The 17,738-nt window shown below is 41.1% G+C and overlaps 1 protein-coding gene across 5 annotated transcripts in view; it reads right to left on the bottom strand.

Annotated features, from left to right (window-relative positions):
* The window catches only part of DOCK5 (dedicator of cytokinesis 5), a 120,839-nt gene that overhangs the window by 84,034 nt on the left and 19,067 nt on the right, over window positions 1-17,738 (bottom strand). For 4 of the 5 annotated variants that reach the window (XR_008237879.1, XR_008237880.1, XM_052805361.1 and 1 more), the window contains exon 1: window positions 5,163-5,372. The exons of the other annotated variant lie outside the window; for it this stretch is intronic. Coding sequence is in view for 2 of the 4 variants with exons in the window: in XM_052805361.1 (XP_052661321.1) it covers window positions 5,163-5,205 (43 nt within the window). In the remaining 2 variants the exon portion in view is untranslated. Of the gene's footprint in view, window positions 1-5,162; window positions 5,373-17,738 lie in introns of those variants that run through there. 5 annotated transcript variants of the gene reach the window in all.

Raw genomic sequence — 17,738 nt, 5'->3', positions numbered from 1 at the left:
TATGACAATTTTTAGACACAAATCACAATAAAGCAAATGGAAGGAAAAATAAGTAGTTATAGAGTGTTACTATCAGTAGAAAGGAAGACAGTCACTTCTGCAGTAGGAATGGGCTCTTCCATCCTTTTAGAGCCCTTGTCAGGAACCTGTTGCACAACAGTGGACTTAAGTTTCAAGTTAGAAGCATTCTGCAGGAATGGTAGGCATAAGGCAAGCAGCAAGTTGAAACAAATACGAATTTTGCTCTAATTTGACATGATGTACTGCTATCAGTACCATGAAACTCCTTTGATCACAGACTGTATTTCGAGACAACTTTGCAGAAGATGTATGAGGTTTGAACATGAAGCCAAGACCTGATGGCCCAGTATATCAGAAGTTATCACAAATCAAACCATTAGTAAGAAAATCCTATTCTGCAGCACTCTCTCTTCCTCTCTGATCCTTTGCATTTCTGCTCACATAAATCACAAATGTAGCCGGCAGGCACTGGTTTACATTTGAAATATTACTGCCATTCCTAAGACATGACGCAGCTGATTGTAACTCAACCACCACATGGTATTTTGACAAAGTAAATACTTCTTTGCGACAAGAATAGTCCTATGCTCCGGTCCCCCCAGCAGGGAAAAATGTAATGGATTTAAAAGGCCACCAGTAACCATTAGGGGTAATTACCTGTCAGTTTACAAAAAAAAAAAAAAAAATCTATTAAAAAAAGAAAAAAACAACAAAATAAAAGATGATAGATTGAAACTCAAAGGCTGCTTTTTGCCACTGTAACAAACAGCTTCTTTTGTATGGCTAAGGTATTTTAGCCATAGCAAGTGGCCATGCTTCTTTTGGAACCAGGTCAAATCGAGCCATTCCCTTCAAATAGCCACCCATGCATCTGCATACTTGAAGTGCAAAATGGGAATCCCTGGAATGGGATGTGAAGAGGCAGGGAAATCTTGGGAATCAAAGCTGCCCAAAAGTTTCTCAACCTTTCCCTCCCAGCCCCCTGCCTTCAAAAATGCACCAGATCAAAACACTTTCCACACAGCAACTGAACTGCTTTAATTAGCTTCCCTTCAACCCAACATTTTAAGACATTTTCTAAACAAAACATGACTCTGGTTTTACTCAGAGCCTATAAAGATTACTAAAATACAAATAGTGCATTGACCTACCTCACTGACCAGTGAAGTTTTTGTGGGCTCATAATAATATTTTAAGTTACACATTTAACAATTTGGAGAGATCACAGGCAACAAATATTGCTTAAGCTTTCACTTGCTCCTTCTAAGCAGAACATCACAATTTGTGGCTTTCAGTGTTTTGCTGCAAGCTCCAAGTTTGTTGTTGGTTGTTGTTGGTTGAAGCATTTTGTGATATGTGGAGTGAATGGTCCATTATGGCCTGCAACTGCAGAGGACCAGCCACAATAATCTGCCTGGTCCTTCCCCACTCCTACCATACAAGCTCTATGAAACAGCCACTACCCCAAAAATAAGGGTAAATTTACATTTCAAGAGAGAGTCATACCAGTGCATGCAGCTGCAAGCCAGCATCTTCACCAAAATGCAAACTCTTCTGGACCTCACGTCTCAGAGCTCTTTCAGTAAAACTTTGGTTAAAAATTTCTTATTCTGGAAGACCAGATTTGTGGACTGGCTGAACAATAGGTGCATACACAGATCAAACTACGTAATTATAAACAAACACTTCACATCCTGTTAGTTCGCAGTCAAAGGTAACATATAACGCATGTGTACCTGATCCATCATTACAGTCACGTGGCTGAAAACTCAGCACTTTTCATTTCTGAATTGGTTTTGAACTGGGTCAGTTCCCTGGCTTACCACACTGCTACTGCCCGCAGGAAGGAATCAGAAAAAGTGGTCCGATTGCTTGTTCTGATAGCAGCCTGGATTTATAAAAGAATAGAATAGCTTATGATTCCACAGACTCCACATTCTCTCATACTTGGTACTGAAACCATTAATACAGCCTTCTGCAGTCCACAAAGGACACCTGCATGTTAGAACAGAGGATGACTAATGAAAGAATTGCTTTTACAACTGAAGGGTAACACTTAATGCAAACCCATGTTACTGCCAGCAGAAAAAGAAAATAATTACATTGTTGATTCCTTATGCTCTAAGTTAATAATTTTAAAACAAACAGATACTAGAAGTTCAAAATTGCAGGGAGTCATTCAGGTATTCTTCAGAGCACGCTCTTTTGACTGAAAAGAGTCTGCATGAAAGGCCTTCTGCAAATGACCCTTTGCTTTTGAGAGAAGCACTTGACCAAGAACAGGTTACTTCATTTAGTTTGGCCCTGAAACTGACCAGCTTTCAAGGAAGATGCACCAGATAGTGTCTTTCCTTCCCAAATCAGAGGTGAAGCATGTTGCAAGGAAGCTTTGCGAGACCCAGAAAATCCTGTTGCTTAAAAAGGCAAGATGTTGCCCATCAGATGATCAGCAGTGTTTTTGTCCCTTTACAAGGCTGAAGCTTCCAAAATCCCATCTGTTACTGGGTTGAAAATTCATTGCAAGTGAGAAACTGCAAGCCATTTGTCTCTCACGTATGCTTCCCTAAAAATGCTACAGTTTCCAATCTTCCACTCTCTGCTGTCTGCCATTTCAAACTCAGCCCGTATGCCATCTGTATTATCCATGGTAAAGGTAGCAGTCTCCAGGTTTAACCAATTGAGGACAAAACTAGAAGGCAGCAAATCAATTTGAACCCACAACCAACAAATCTGTAGAATATAATCCAGGACATAAACCATTCTGAACTGAAATGAACAAATCAGACAAGTGACATTGAATCACATCGTCTACTTCCTGGAATTTCTTACTGCGTTGGTATGATTTACATGGCTGTGTTTAAAATAAATGCAAGTAGTTCTATATTAGTTTCCAAAGCACAGACTGCTAACAGCCACAATGTGTGTGTTCTTTCTGAAAAGAATGAATTTGTATCTTTACACTTCAGAACTATCAACTTATCCATGCTACCAGTGAATGGAAGTTGTTACCATCCAACGGCCTGTATCATACAAATCAGCGGCATTACCCTCATTACAACCACCTTCATAATTGGTACTAACAGACATCTTGGTTAGCAGGCAGATTAATGGCCCAAGAAGCTCACACTTTCCTCTCAATCCTCATTAACTTCTTCAAAGTAAGCAAAAAACCAATGAGGACTGGTATCTGAGTGCAAAGCTTGAACACAGCACAGGATGCAACTGTAGACAGGAAACCGACAAGTCTGCAAACATCAAATTGACAAAATTATGATTCCATTAATGCCATGTATCAAACACTGACTGATAAAGCTAATCACTGCATAAATAATTTACTGCCTGTGGATTAACCCTATCAGTCCCGGTTGCAAATTAAATGCAAGAGCTGAAGCATTACAGACTCTCCGTCAGTTTGGTCCATGTGTCTGCATACAAGGGAAATAAGTATCTTTTTCACACAGTTGTCTGAACACACAGAAGTAAGGGGATACTTCCCACCAGCACACTTTTTGATCGGTAACGTAAGGGAAGAGGCAATTTTTCCCTCCGCCCTGCTTACTCACGAGCCAGTGCCCTTTCTGGGAGAGGAGCTGTCAGCAGCAGCAGTTAGCTCAAGCCAGCACAAAAAACTCACCCCGGAAGCTAATAAAAAGGAAGCTAGAGGAGTGCCTCTGATTCATCCTACTGCCCAAGGCCATTCTTGAGGTAGAAGAGCCTTGCTCACTGGTGTACTTAAAAAAACTCCACCATAATCTAGCACAGCCAATCATACTACCATTATATAGTTTACTTGATTATAATACTAAAATTTTTAAATTCCTGATGCTCAGCGTAATCTCACCAAGTCATACATATGGGCTCCAATATATAAATAGCCTGGGCTGTTACCTACACAGAAAGAAACAAAGTTCAGGGTGTACAATACTCCACACCCTCCCGGTTACCAGAGCAGAAACTAGATAAGGTTGTGCTGCATATAGTATCTCTGAAGCTTAAGCCACAGTCCTGCAAGAAGCGGGCTGCCTCTCTACAAAGCCACTTTGAAATCAAGTGGGTAACTTATTTCAAATTCACTCTGTGAAAAATTGTGCAGGATGAGGTTCTTCACCTTTGAACTCATGGACCGAACTTGAATGAACAACCTCATGGGAGTCGGGGCAATTAACACCTTGCAAGCATGAAATTAACGTTTTTTCTCACATCTAGAAGTCCACTATGGAACACAAGGGGCACAGAAGATCACTCCTCATTAAAATAAACTATCAGAAGTTGTGGCATTAGTGGTTTCCTGCCTATTGTTCTCTGCCCAATTCTCACAAGCAACCTCAAAATTGTGTGGTTTTCAGTGTCAAACTCTCAAGAAAAGGAGAGCTTATCAGCGACATCCTTGGTTATGTCTGCCCCTTGAGAAAAGCGAGCCAGCATTCAACAATCTCCTTTCAAGCATAAAGGAGAGGACAGGGCAGAAGGTACAAGGTATCAGTCAAGCTTTTACCGTTCCTCCCCCCTGTGACTGTCAGGATTTCCATCCCCTGCAAAGATGTCACCCACAGTCCTGAATTTGCTCATTACAACCTTCTTATCCTGTCATCACTTTTTCTAGCCGCATCTCCTTTGGGGGACAACAGTAGGCATTTTTTGCTGCTAGGTTAGAGCACTCTTCACTGTAAAACATGCTGGAGAGGCACAATTATCAAGGTCAGTCCCGAACTTGCAGGATTCCAGAAACCCAGAGCTCCCAGGGCGTGCACTGGACACACACCACTGCCTCCATCGCGAAGGGTTCAAAGAGTGAATACCCGCCGCTGAAGCCTGAAAGTGGACGAGAGCACAAACTGAAAAAAGAATTGAGAAAGTGCGTGGCGGAGGAAGGAGTCAAGGGTGCGCTAAAGGAAAGGAACGACTCTGGCCGGGGGGAAGCAAAACGAACGTGCGGTGCAGGGACACGGGGGACTCGGCAGCGGCGGAGCGGGGGAAGCAGAGCGCCGGGATCCGGGGGAGGGAGAGCGAGGAGACTCCCGGGGAGGGGACGCGGGGCCGGGGGTTGGCGCAAAGGCAGGAGCGGAGGGAAGGGCCGGCACGGCGAGCGGGGAAGGGGCTCCCGGGGCGGGGGTGTCCGAGCGGCCCGGGCTGGCACTCACCGACCCCGTACTTCTCCCGCTTGGTGGGGATCCAGCGGGCCATGCCGGGTGGCGGCCGGGAGCTTCCCCCGCGGCTCGGCTCCGGCTCAGCGCGGCCGCTCGCCCGCCGCCGCCGCCGCCGCCCCGCCGCGCTGCCTGGGGCCGAGCGCCCCGGGCCGCTCCGCCATGCTACGAAAACTTCCCAGCAGCCGCCCAACTTTCCTGCCTCCCCCGCCGCGCCGAGCCGAGCCTGAGCGGAGGAGAGGGAGGGAGAGGGAGGGAAGAAGGGAGGGAGGGAGGCGGCTCTCTCCGCCCCGGCGGGGATCACCTGCTCCCGGGCCGCCCCGCCCCGGGGAACCGACCCCGGCGCTCGTCGGGGCTGCTGCAAGGTGCTAATGGGGCAGGGGGGAGAAAGAGAGACAGACGCTAATGGGGAGGGTGGGCGGCTACGGGTAACGGCTCCCGTTATTGCTACGGAATATACCGATGTAGAAGTGCGCAGGCATTTTCCCACTATTGGCATAAATACAGATTTTTTTAAAAAAAGTAATTCATTAATAACTAAGAAAACAAAAGCGTTATTTTAAAAGTACTCCAAGCATCTGGAAAAATCATCACGGGACTGCACTTTGCAAAAAACGCAATGTTCTTGTTCGTAAGATTGACTCGGCCACTCGATGACGCAAACCTCCACTTGACTCTAGCGCTGTGAACTGGGACTTGATAAAAGTATTTCAAATTGGCGATACAGAGGCGTAAGCTGTGTACGAACCTTGATCCTGCAAGGCAGGTCTGATGTTCGGGCCTGAACCAGACTGGCTGGCTTCTGTAGTTAGGTCAACTGTGGTGTGGCAAATTGTCTGGGAGAGGGATATTCAGTAACACCTACTACTTATGCCCTTAATTAAGCAGCATCATTGCAAATCACAGTGGCAGATTCTTTACAAAACATTAGGTCCAAACTCAGGAGATCCAGGTTCTCATCATCTCTTTGGGGCTGCAAGTAACTAGATCTGATTTTTATTAGTGCCTGATCTTTGCTGTATGCCCATCTCCCATGGAAGGCAATGAGAACTCTGATCATTCAGAATATCTTAAAACCTAACCACCTGTTTAATTGCACTAAAGCATGAAAATCTGGGGGGACAATATTTTTTATTATTTTACATTACAAGTCAGAAGCACTAGGAGTAGCTCTATTGCTCAGATGTTCTGGTGCCCTGGGCAGATCACTCTGTATCTCTCCGATTCCCAGCCGACATCCCTCTTGTGTGTTCAGAACAGCTTTCCATACTATAGACTCTCCCACTTGTGTTTCTAGTAAGTTTAATTTGCCTTGATCTTCACTGGCGCCTCTAAGCGGCAGAGTAATATAAATAAGAATTAATTACTGGTAATTTGCTCTAACAAATAAACTTGTTCTTTGCAAGCAGAATTTTAAACATAAGGACACTTTATCACTATTAGCCACAGTATCATTGTACAATACTGTACAATATACTGGTTTTTTAACAATACGTGGTGATCTATCATGTGTCAAGAATGTGCGGCCCATGAATTTGTTACACACACAGTGCATTACTCATCTAGCTGTGATGTGCAGTAACGTTACACACAGTTTCCACCAGGCGGCCAAACCCTTCTCTAAAATGATGTTTTTATCTTCTCCCAAGGGCTGCTGATGACATGACTGAGATGCTCCCAACTATATTCAGATGTGTACATCTGAACCACTGAACATGCGAACACTGCGGCTTAGGGGTTAAATATGGACATGGGCTCTTTCAGTACTGAAATGGCACCTGAAGCTTCACCACAGAGTATGTCAATATGTAGAACAAGCTATAAGAAAAAAAGAAAAGACTTGCAAGCTGGAACTGGTTAACTCATTTGTTATTTATAAAACAATAATTCAACCCAGCCAACCATGATCAGATGGTGTTCTGGCACATATCTGAAAACCTACAGTTCCTCTAGCCAAAGATTTAGTAGTGCCACTAAACGTAGTCCTTGTAGTGTTTTTGTAGAGAGCTGAGAGCTCACAGAGAGTACAGGGCACTGCAGAGAGCCAGGCCCCTCACCACAGGATGGGGGCATCCAAGCTTGTATGACGAGCAAATATTTAGATATTTTGCAAATCCTTTCACTCTGGGAGATTCACCCAGACTTTTTTAATGGAAGCTTAACATTGCAAAGTGCTTTGAGACCTTAACACAAAGAGCAATGTAACTAGGCCATCAAGACAATTAAACAGGGTGACGGTTGTTACAGGCATCTCTGCTCTGATCCTGGACCACCTGGATTCCAAAATACTCCCTGCTACAAATGGGATATGGCTTTTCTGTGGCCATTTTGCAGCTTGTGGCAGAATAAGTGATGCAGAGAAGACTGCTTTTTTTGCATCACCCTGCATCCCCTTCTGTCCAGGGAATACTCCATCTGCCTCTGGAGGGCTGCTTTAGCAATGCCTGAAGTCTTAGTCTTGTAAAAGTTTCAGTGCTTCGAGCTAAACATTTCTCACTGCAATTCAAGGTGCTAAATTCCAAATTTAGTTACAATGACCCTCCTTAGAAAGAGAAAAACGTCTGTTTCTTTTCTGGTACAGATAGTTTTCTTTCTTTCCATTTTACTTATGCTTAGCCATGGCTTTCTGTGGCATCATCCCAAATAAAGAAGAGAAACAGCTTGATGAGTAGTATCTTGTAGATGACAAGAGAGGGACCGTGCAACATGCTTAGATCTGAGGCCAGATTATTAAAGAAGAAAAGTATTCATGAAGACACTGAAATGACATTTTGAAAGACCACCTGTATTCTGGCTGCCAAGGTCTTTGGCTAGAGGTTCTCTAATCAAGAGTGTAACTGACAGCCTAGAACCTTGATTTTACTTTAAGATTCTTGATTTTGTAGTTAAGCTGGCTGAGCTGTGCCAGTATTTTCCAACCCAGGTAAAGCAAATTCTTGGCAGCAAATGAAAAACAGAGGAAAGCATGAAAGATAGACAAGTAGTAACTAGAGTAGCTGGTTTTATTACTGAAGTAGGGAAAGTTGGTGAATGATTCGTTAAATATAATGATTTGCAAATGTCAGGGGCACATGAAGGAAGCAATCTCAGATATCACTGAAAGTAGATTTTATTTCAGAAAGCCTTTTATTTAATTTTATAATATTACCGAATAAATTCTTTTCCCTCTCTCTTTCTTTTAATGCTTAAGTGTTGTTTAACCAGGGCCATTAATGGTGCACAGTCTGGACCCTCTTCTTCTCTGCCCCAAAGAGAAGCAGGATAGATAGTTAAATTCTAATTGAGGCTACAACAGAGATTAACTCGTTTTATGTAAATACCACATCAAAACCACAATACTGAGCTCATGTTACAGATTCAGAGCTGGAGAGAATTTGGGTGACTAAGGTTCATTCACATTTTTAGTGCACTAAGTCGTATTACCCCATGGTCTTTTACTTCATAGTTGAAAGAACAGCATATTTGCAAATTATCAGACTGCTGAAGTAAAACCTTTATCTAAACTTAGCATTTCAAAATGTGAAGTTAACAGGATCATTAAAAAGAAGCCCGTGTCTTAGAAACATTTCTGAACTACTAACTGCACCTCTTTTTTTTTGTGGCCTAACTGAAGTTTAAGAAACGTAGTTCTAGTGCCCTCCTGTGTTCCAAATAAGAACTACAATAGCTAAAGAATATACCGGCCTCCATTGAATGAATGGAAAAGAGAAGAAAAAAAGTTTTCCCTGTGATAACACTTAAGAACTCTTCTAGTCACAAGCCTGGATCCTATCTAGCTAGGTTCTGTGCATACACAAACAAAAAAGATGGCACTTGAATCAAGTGGTTGGTTTACATTTAAAGCAAGAGAAAGGACGTGGAAACAGCATGGAGAAAAATATAACAAAACCATGCTGTTCAGCAAAACAGTGAATGAGTGGTTTTAGCACACCAACTAAAAACTACTACTACTACAACTAAAGCCATCTGTTCATTAATTTAATAAGACAGTCCTTCTAGCCAATGAATGATCAGGTCTGGTTAAGAATTGGACTCTTATTTTCCAATCACCAGCAGAAACCATAAATAAAAAGCAGCCGAGTAAGCAAGATAAGCAATTAAATATGCAAATACATACATACACCACAGATTGGAGAAAACAATGTTTTCTTCCATCTGCCTGTACATGTTTTATCATGGAACAATATTTAACATATTATCTGAAAATCTCATAGCCCAGATATATTATAGCTGAATATTTCACTGCACATTTTGTTACCCAAATAAGGCAAACGCTTGTATGATAATGCTAGTTTTGTTACATAGTTTGCATTACCCTATTGTCAGTTCATTTTGTTGTTCTGTTAAAGTAACAGGGATATTTGTAAACAATTTTTCAACAAAACCACTATTTACCTGCCATAAATTTCACTGGCACTCTCTTTTTTTTCTGCATTATTCTGCACCAGCACAGCTGTGAGAAAGGGCAGACCATTCATTAACTAAACTGAGGTGTACAGCTACTACACCTTACCTTCTGGTTATCACATGGAGCTACGGTATGACAAACTTGTACGGAAGTACTTTCTCCTATATACAGCTAAAGAGTAAGCAAAAGACTGTGTAACCAACACCATCTCATGCATTATTGCAAGATCTCTCTCTTCTGCAAATATATTTCAGTATGTTCCATCTTCCTGCAGTGATGGAAGGAAATAATTTCTTCACTGGAAGAAATATATAGCAGCTCTGTGCACACCTCATTGACCCAAGGTCTAACATGAATGGGTGTTCGCTGTTCCCTTGTTTTATTTATATACAGTACAAATTGCTTCTTAAGCAGGGTATATAGTATTTCTCTGAATAGGACAGAGTAACAAATTCCCCAGGAGGCTAACTGCATGTGATAACACACCATTATCCTTCATGGTATTCTACGCTGACAAACAAGCAGAACTGTGGGTAAACAATGCTTCTGAGAAGACCAGTAATGGAGAAGATGCTATGTACAAGTTGTTGCTTTTGTGTAAAAATACCAAAAACAATTACATGATTTGGACAGGAGATTTCCTGTCCAAAACCGATATATGTCTTGGGGACATATTTGTAAAGGTATTTAGATGCTTAATGATGCTGAAAGGTGCCTAGTAGGAATTTAAAACTACCTTAAAAGCTAATTCCTGTTGAAATTAATGTAGGAACGGTAAGCTTCTCAGAAAGCCATTCAGGCTTAGATTTGCTAGGGTATGTCTAAGTTAATAAAAGACCCGACGTTGCATGTCCCCAGCACTGTGCCACACAAGTTTATCAGCTCAAATTCAGAAGCTGTGTAGATACTGTCTTCACATGGCTTACTCAGTTGGGTTCAGCAATGTTCAAAATCTCCCAGTTCTAATGAATTCAAGATCTGCAATCAAATAATAGGCAGGCACAGATTTCTTGGGGAGGTCAAGAGGACTTGACTTCCCCTTATCAGCAGCAACTGGCATGACTAGTACCCCTAGCATGGGACATGTCTGCAGACACAGTGCTATGTAGTTCCCCTGGATTCCCTGCACGTCAGCCCTGCATTTCTGCAGTCCAAATGGGGTAGAGCTGTTGATTCTAATAGAATTTTGCCGCTGCTGAGTTGTGGTAATACAGTGCTGAGTAAGGTAATAGTTTGTTAGACAGGTTTATCACTTTTTCTCAAGAGAAATTCTTGATGAAATGTAATCATCTCTGTTTCATGATTTTGTGAAGATTTTTCCAAAGCCATCTGACTACTGAAACCTGACTCCTTTTCAATTAAACAGGAATGGGGACTACAAGAGCCCTTAGGCAGCTTTGAAAATTTCTGCCTTGATGTATCCTTAAGTCAGAAGAACAGGTTCTGAGTAATCAGTTAGTTGGCGTTTCCATTTTAATAGCTTTGTATTTTTATGTCTGAGTTTATTAAAATTTCAAAGCTTAGCTTCTCTACCCCTCCTCCATCTGTTTCTTTTTAAGGAAAGGCAGAAGAATCTTCCCATCTAGTCTGCATTTTATCCAGATGGTAATCTCTCCCTTTGTTCAGGCATGAATTCTATCCATGCAAATCAAAGCATCAATCATGCAATCAACTTTTGCATTAGTTGCAAAGCTCAGTAGGGTATTTGCTTCATTAGAAAATGCAAGGTGTAAAACCACAGCTGCAACACTTAAGAGTATGTTCAATGCTGCAAATGCCAGCACAACGTATGCCTTCGCTTACTTATCTCCAACTACTCAATGTGAGAAGGCCAATACCTTACTCCTGTAGGTACTGTTGAGTCCCAAATCCAATATTCCTGAAATGAAACACAATGGGAAGTGATACCTCAAGTGGTAGAGCATTCAGAGATCTCACTTGTAAAATTGCTTTTAACTATCTTCATCATCTATAATTCACTTAAGTCCATTTATTGCTGCCACATGCACTGAGAAAGAGCCTCATGGGCCAGCAGCAAATTCAACTCTTCAGCTCATGAATGAATAACTGCTGGAAGCCAGACTTTATTATTCATGTTAGTAATTCATTCAGTGGTCATGATCCTCAATCGATGTAAATCAGCACAGCCTCATTGAAAGAAATTGTTTTGCTTGCTTTTCACCCAAACATTGGTCTCAGGAACGTCAAAAAGGGTTGTGACATTAATTTCAATTGGAGATCATCTGACTGATGTATTTCAAGTCACGATGCCAAGACCTTTCCCAACAGCTGGATATTAAGTTGTTTTATCTTGCTTTTGAGCTTCTTTTAAAAAGGTCAGCAGAAGGCATAGGCAGAGGTTATCTTGCAATTCCCTTTGTCTGAAAGACTGCTGCCTGTTTGATGAAGGTTTTGCAAGTCAGTGGCCTTAGGTAAAATTTCATAATCAAAATGCTGGACTGGAATTTGTGACTATTTCTAGGGAATAACAGAAAGTTTGACAGAAATAGACCTTCAGTACTTCAAGCTTTTATTACAAAATCTGTGAAGTAAGATAAAGATCTCTATTACCTTGTCCTGTCAACAACTGATCTGATGAGGTATGAGCTACCCAAATGAAGCCTGCCATAAAACTACGTGAGCAAAGTCAGCAGATTTAAGGAAACAGCAGAATACAGAGTCAGCTGCTGTGAATGAGCAGTTCTCCACCAATGTCGGTGTTTCTACGATTTACATTAACTGAGGTTCTGATCCTATTGCCAGAGTGGCAGACACAAGATCTCTTTAGTAGGTGACTGAAACAGACCAGAAACTTCTGCAAGAAATGACCATTATCAACTCATCCTTAGATCATTAGAGAAGGAAATCTGTGTGTCTGAGTCTTGTATCTACTTAAACTCTGGGTTATTTAAAACTCCCTCAGCTACTGACTTGAGCTTTACAAATTAAGAATGATTAAAAGCAAACAGCAAATAACTCTTCCTTCAAAAATACTGAAGTCACTTCCTTTTCATTTTTCACAGTAAATCAGCCTAAAGAACAGGCCCAGGAAAATAAAGAAAATGAGCTTAAAGGAACTGATTTCACTGGTTTTTAAAAGGAGACTTGAACTCGTAGAGGAAGAACAGTTGAGGTGGCATTGCTGTTTATATTCCATGGCTAACTGCTGTGAAGGGAAAAGCAAAATCTCATTTTTTTTTCAATCTTTGTGTTAAACAAATTTTCAGAGCTTGGGACATAGCCTGGGGATTCCAAATTCCCACACTCTGTTTCAATCACTGCATTTTATTCTTTTGCTATTTTATTAAAGAGCATTTAATGCTCGAGGAAGAACTCCATAAATTCAAGAAAGATCACTTTCACAACTGGTGGGTTGATTTAAACTCCTCTCTCTCAAACTGGTACGTGTCTATGAAAAAGCTGTAACACTGACGGCTTTTCTTCCATCTAGTTGTTGATTTCTACAGAACTAAATAGTCATAGGCTTATGTTTTCAGCTCCTTGTTCCTAACTATATTAAAAGACATATTCACACTCTAATACTGTTTTCTATGTAAGAAATTGCATATAGCAGCTCCCCGAATGGTTTGAAACTGTGAAAAGGAAGCATAGAATTCTGCTAGATTTAGAACAGCAAAAAAGTGTCCCCAGGGCAGTATCTGTTTTATGACACCATTCACACCATGAATATGCCTGGGCCCCCTTGTGCTATCTGACTGAATAATTATTGTGAAGATAAATGTTTTGTAGAAATGTATTGCTGATAAAATACTTAATTTCAACGCCAACGTGCTGTGGGGTTTATTATGTTATATTGTTCCCATTTACTATGGAAAATTAAACCAGTTTTATAATCAGTGAGATATAACAGAGCTCAGTTAATTTCCTGATAGAAGAATAAACTGTGTTATTGCTGCTATTGTGGCATTCTTCACCTACGCATAAGAGACATTTCATTGCAAAAGACTAAAGGATAAAGGAAAAGATTACTGAATGCATAATTATTCTACATTTACAATGCATGGAACAGCAAGGAAAGCTGTGATGAAAGTTTGTTCTAGCACTAAAAACAGAAAGGTGTTTTGCCAACACTTGAGGAGCTGAGAGACAAAGTCAGTAGTTAATGGTCAGACTAACTTTAGTAAGATGAATATTTCAGCAAAATTCTTGGTGTAACAGCATGAACTGCAAGTAGTGTTAATCAACGAAGGATACATTTTGCTCTAGCCAGTAGTTAGTATCTTAGACAGAAACTCTGCTTATTTACACCAGTATGAATCCAGGTTGAGTTTTTATCTTTCTTATTCCTGCTTCTCTGCTATCACGTAGACCAGAACCATCAACTGGAGCCACTATGGCACAACTGCAATAAAACAACAAGTACCAAGAGGCTTGCAAACCCTGAATTTATATTCTACTTTTGTGCCAGTAATACTGCTCCTCCCTCCTTTTTGAGATCATGTGAAAGATTAAAAGGAGGAAGTGCTGGCAGGCATTTTCATTAAGAATCACTGGCTAATTCCAAAGTGCCTATTAGTAGAAGCCCTCTTGCAATGCCTGTGGTATCTATCCATCACAGCTGAATCATGGATATCGACTATTTTATATTTAATATATCTCTTACATCTTTAATGTCTGAAGAGCTTGTTCCCGAAAGTGTCCTCAGCAGGGGGTAGTGTGGTCGGATTTAATCAAAATTTCCAAGGCTGGAAATGAGCTTCCAATAATTCTTAGGAGTTGTCTTCAGCTGACTGCAATCAATAATTCCTTTTTTAAAAGCAGTACTCTTCTTCTTCCTCTGCTCCAGGAAGTCTATATGAAAAGTATTACTACAAAATCAAGCCTCTGATTTTGGCAGTCAGGATACCAGAAAGCTAAAAACACCTATTTAAGTTGGAACCCTGTTACATGCAGGAGTAGAGTGTTTTTTCCTAAGGAGTTCAGATACATTTTATAAAAAACAATGATTGTTTTGCCTTGGTTTGGAGGTTGCTTCCTTACAAAAAAAGTCACAGACATTTGCTTGGTGATGGGGAGATGTAGATTCAGATGGACAGAGAACAGCAACAGCAGAACGATCTGACTCTGATCTCACAGGAGTTTGATGCCTTCTTGTCTCCACTCTCATATGTAATTAGTCCTCAAATAATAAATCAATGCTGATAAAAAGAAAAATCAAGTCAAGATCTTAGAACTGATGAGCTCAAGCTAATACTAAATGCTGCAATTTCTAGACCTAATCACAAACAATAAAGGCACCTAGGGAGTCACCCAATCCAATACCCAGATACATATTTTGTGGCTCAGACTAATCTCCACTTAGTATGGACCTATAAAGATGTGGATGTGCTTTATTTTGTTGCAAAAAACTAATGGTGATATGCAACTCTTCAGAAGTACTGATCTACAGCTTAAGGGTTCTGGATACAGCATATTCTTTGGATCCTCAATAAAGACAACCCCCCTATATTTACTTGCAGGGCTTGATTTATTTGCATAAGCAGCTTAGAGATCTTTATAGGTAATGCTCTGAACAAGCACAAAGTTTTATTAAGTGATGCACGCTTTAGAACAAAAAAAATAAAGACTGTATGCTTCTTATGACTCAGTTCCATTTGCATAGGAATAAATGAGCACACGAATGATACATTCATAGCCCTAAGAACTTCTCCATTCACCTAATACTGACTCTTTTTATGAGTTTTATCTTTCTAATTTTTTTCTTCAACTTTCTTATTTCCCTTTTCTTCCACTGAAAAAGAGGAAAGAGACATATTCACAATATGAAGACCCAAAACTGAGAAACAATACCAATACGATAATCACTTTTTCCAGGGTACTGCCTGATGCATGCAGTACTGCTGATAAGAGACTGTCTTCAGCGCTTTAAACGTCCTCTGTGTATGACAATTCTCTCTGCCTTGAAACAGGCTTTCATTTTTAAAGGAAATTTCTTGTAATGTCTCATTCAGTTTTGATTCTCCAGAGGTGGAATACTTCTCCTCTTGGGAACCCCTCCATTCTGGAAATAAAAGTTTAGATGACATTCAAAGCTTTGCACCTCTCTTGCATATGTAGACCTTCAAGAGAATACGCTGGCTCTGGGCAGTGTATCAGTCACATGATATAATATACGGAATGTAGAGCTTTTTTCTTCTATAAAGGAGACCAAAACAGAAAAAAAAAGGAAGCAAAGTATGCTTGGTTCTCACTGCTTGCAGGAATGGGGTGGAACAGGCAAAATAATGAATACCTATGAGCAGTATAGTCTAGGGGTGTGAAGACCTCTGGCATTAACCCTTAGGGTATCTCTTAACTTACCCACTGCTCCTCATGGCTGTTCTATGTACTGCCTTCTTCCCCTCCCTTTCCCATACAAACCTAACAAAAGGGGTACAGAGCTTGAACGCAGAGTTTCTGCCAGTAATGTTTACAGACACACTCTTTGGTGTCTTGATGCTCCTATAGCATGATGTTTGTTCTAACAAAGAATCCATTTGATTGTGTCATCCCTCCAGAAAAGCAATTTTTACAACTGTACTGGGAGGGAAAAATCTCTGCTATGGGGAAATGGAGATTAGTACTGAGGGCTGTGGAGATCCTAAATCCCTAGGAGTGAGAATTAATGACAAATATATCAAAATTTAAGAAAAGACTCACTAAATGCCAAAATCAAAGGCAAGCACTGGGATGTGAGGAGTAGGATGGTATTAGAAATGCTTTCCTTCAAAAGGCCTAAGCCTACAGCCCTCACGTGGGAGTGGATATTCTCCATAAAAAGAGATCTACAAATGCTTTATCTCAGGGGAAGTCCTCAAGGTTACTGCAGCCCCAAACGTTTGCGAGAAGACGCTATTACATATGTTAAACACTAGATGCCACTAAGAGATCAGCATGGAAAATAATAGCGCTAGCCCAGACTCAGCAGGGAGTAGCCCAACCTCTGGTAGGAGAGAATGCTCTTTGCTGCAGAACGGAAACAGCCCTGGACTATTTTATGGCAAGGCTACAGCACAGTTTGTGATATCTGGGACCAATGGGCTGGTTCCTTGGCAGCAGTAAAAGCAAAGCAAATGAAAACAGCTCCATCTAAATCCATGAAGAAGGAGCAATTTGCACAGCTGAAGAGTTAGCGTGCAGTATTTCGGTTTCTGCAAAGTTATCTCCTACTGAAGTCCTTGCCTGCCTCAAATATTTCTGCAGCGGATATCAACAGCAAACAAGAAGAGATTTAATCCTCTACATGAGAAACTACCTCCTCCAATACAGAGACATAAGATGAAATAAAATTTTCATTCAGTTATGCTCTCGGTATTTGCTGCGTGAGAACAAAAAGTGCATTTGCAGAGTCATATTCTATAAGGATTCTCTATAGATATGCACATGAACTACAACTCAAAACACCTTAACTTTTCAAAACCATATGTGGCAGTCTAAAATTTTAAAAGTGATCAAGTGGTCATTGGATTTTTAAAATCCACTCTGAAGACAATCTTCACAGTAATCTAATAAATACCCTCTGCAGGCTTCCCCCTGTATACTATCCCAATCCCATTTTATTCTGAAGATGTCATACTTTTTTTTTTTAGTAAAACTTCATATTCTGAGTAACTGGGAGCCCAGAAGAACCAGGAGTCAGTGAGATGAAATACTGCCAACTGGCTGAGTGGTAACTCACTACAGTAGTTCGCTCCACAGGTCGTACAGGAACTGGGAACCACTGCCTTGCACGGAATACTATTTTGCTCCGTGAAGACAGCAGCCCTGCCACTTTGCTATGCACAGAAGTTGTCATCAGGTGATAAGCAGTCACTTGTTCCTGTAGGAAAACAGCTATTGCTGTGCTCAGATCCATGCCCTCAGCACGCAGCACGTACCAAGCATCCACCACCAGCACTGTTTATAACCCCCCTATCTAGCCAGGCCAAGCATCATGTTTTTCACTTCTCTATGCAGCCAGGAAACCTAAGACACAGTCTATCCCTGCAACAGCATAATGTAGCTCACTCACAAGGGGAACACGTTGACAAGCCACTCTATTTCTGTTGCTCAGGAGTGTGCCTCGACTGACGTCAGATCACTGTTGCCAAGCTTTTAGAAATATATGCACTGCCTGTAGCAAAGCAGAATCAACCAACCAAGCAAAAGAAAGTAAAATTACTTGC

The sequence above is a fragment of the Harpia harpyja genome, chromosome 13, assembly GCF_026419915.1.
Source record: "Harpia harpyja isolate bHarHar1 chromosome 13, bHarHar1 primary haplotype, whole genome shotgun sequence".
Classification (NCBI taxonomy): domain Eukaryota; kingdom Metazoa; phylum Chordata; class Aves; order Accipitriformes; family Accipitridae; genus Harpia; species Harpia harpyja.
Note: the sequence above shows the minus strand (reverse complement) of the source record. Positions and strands in the feature narration are given on the sequence as shown.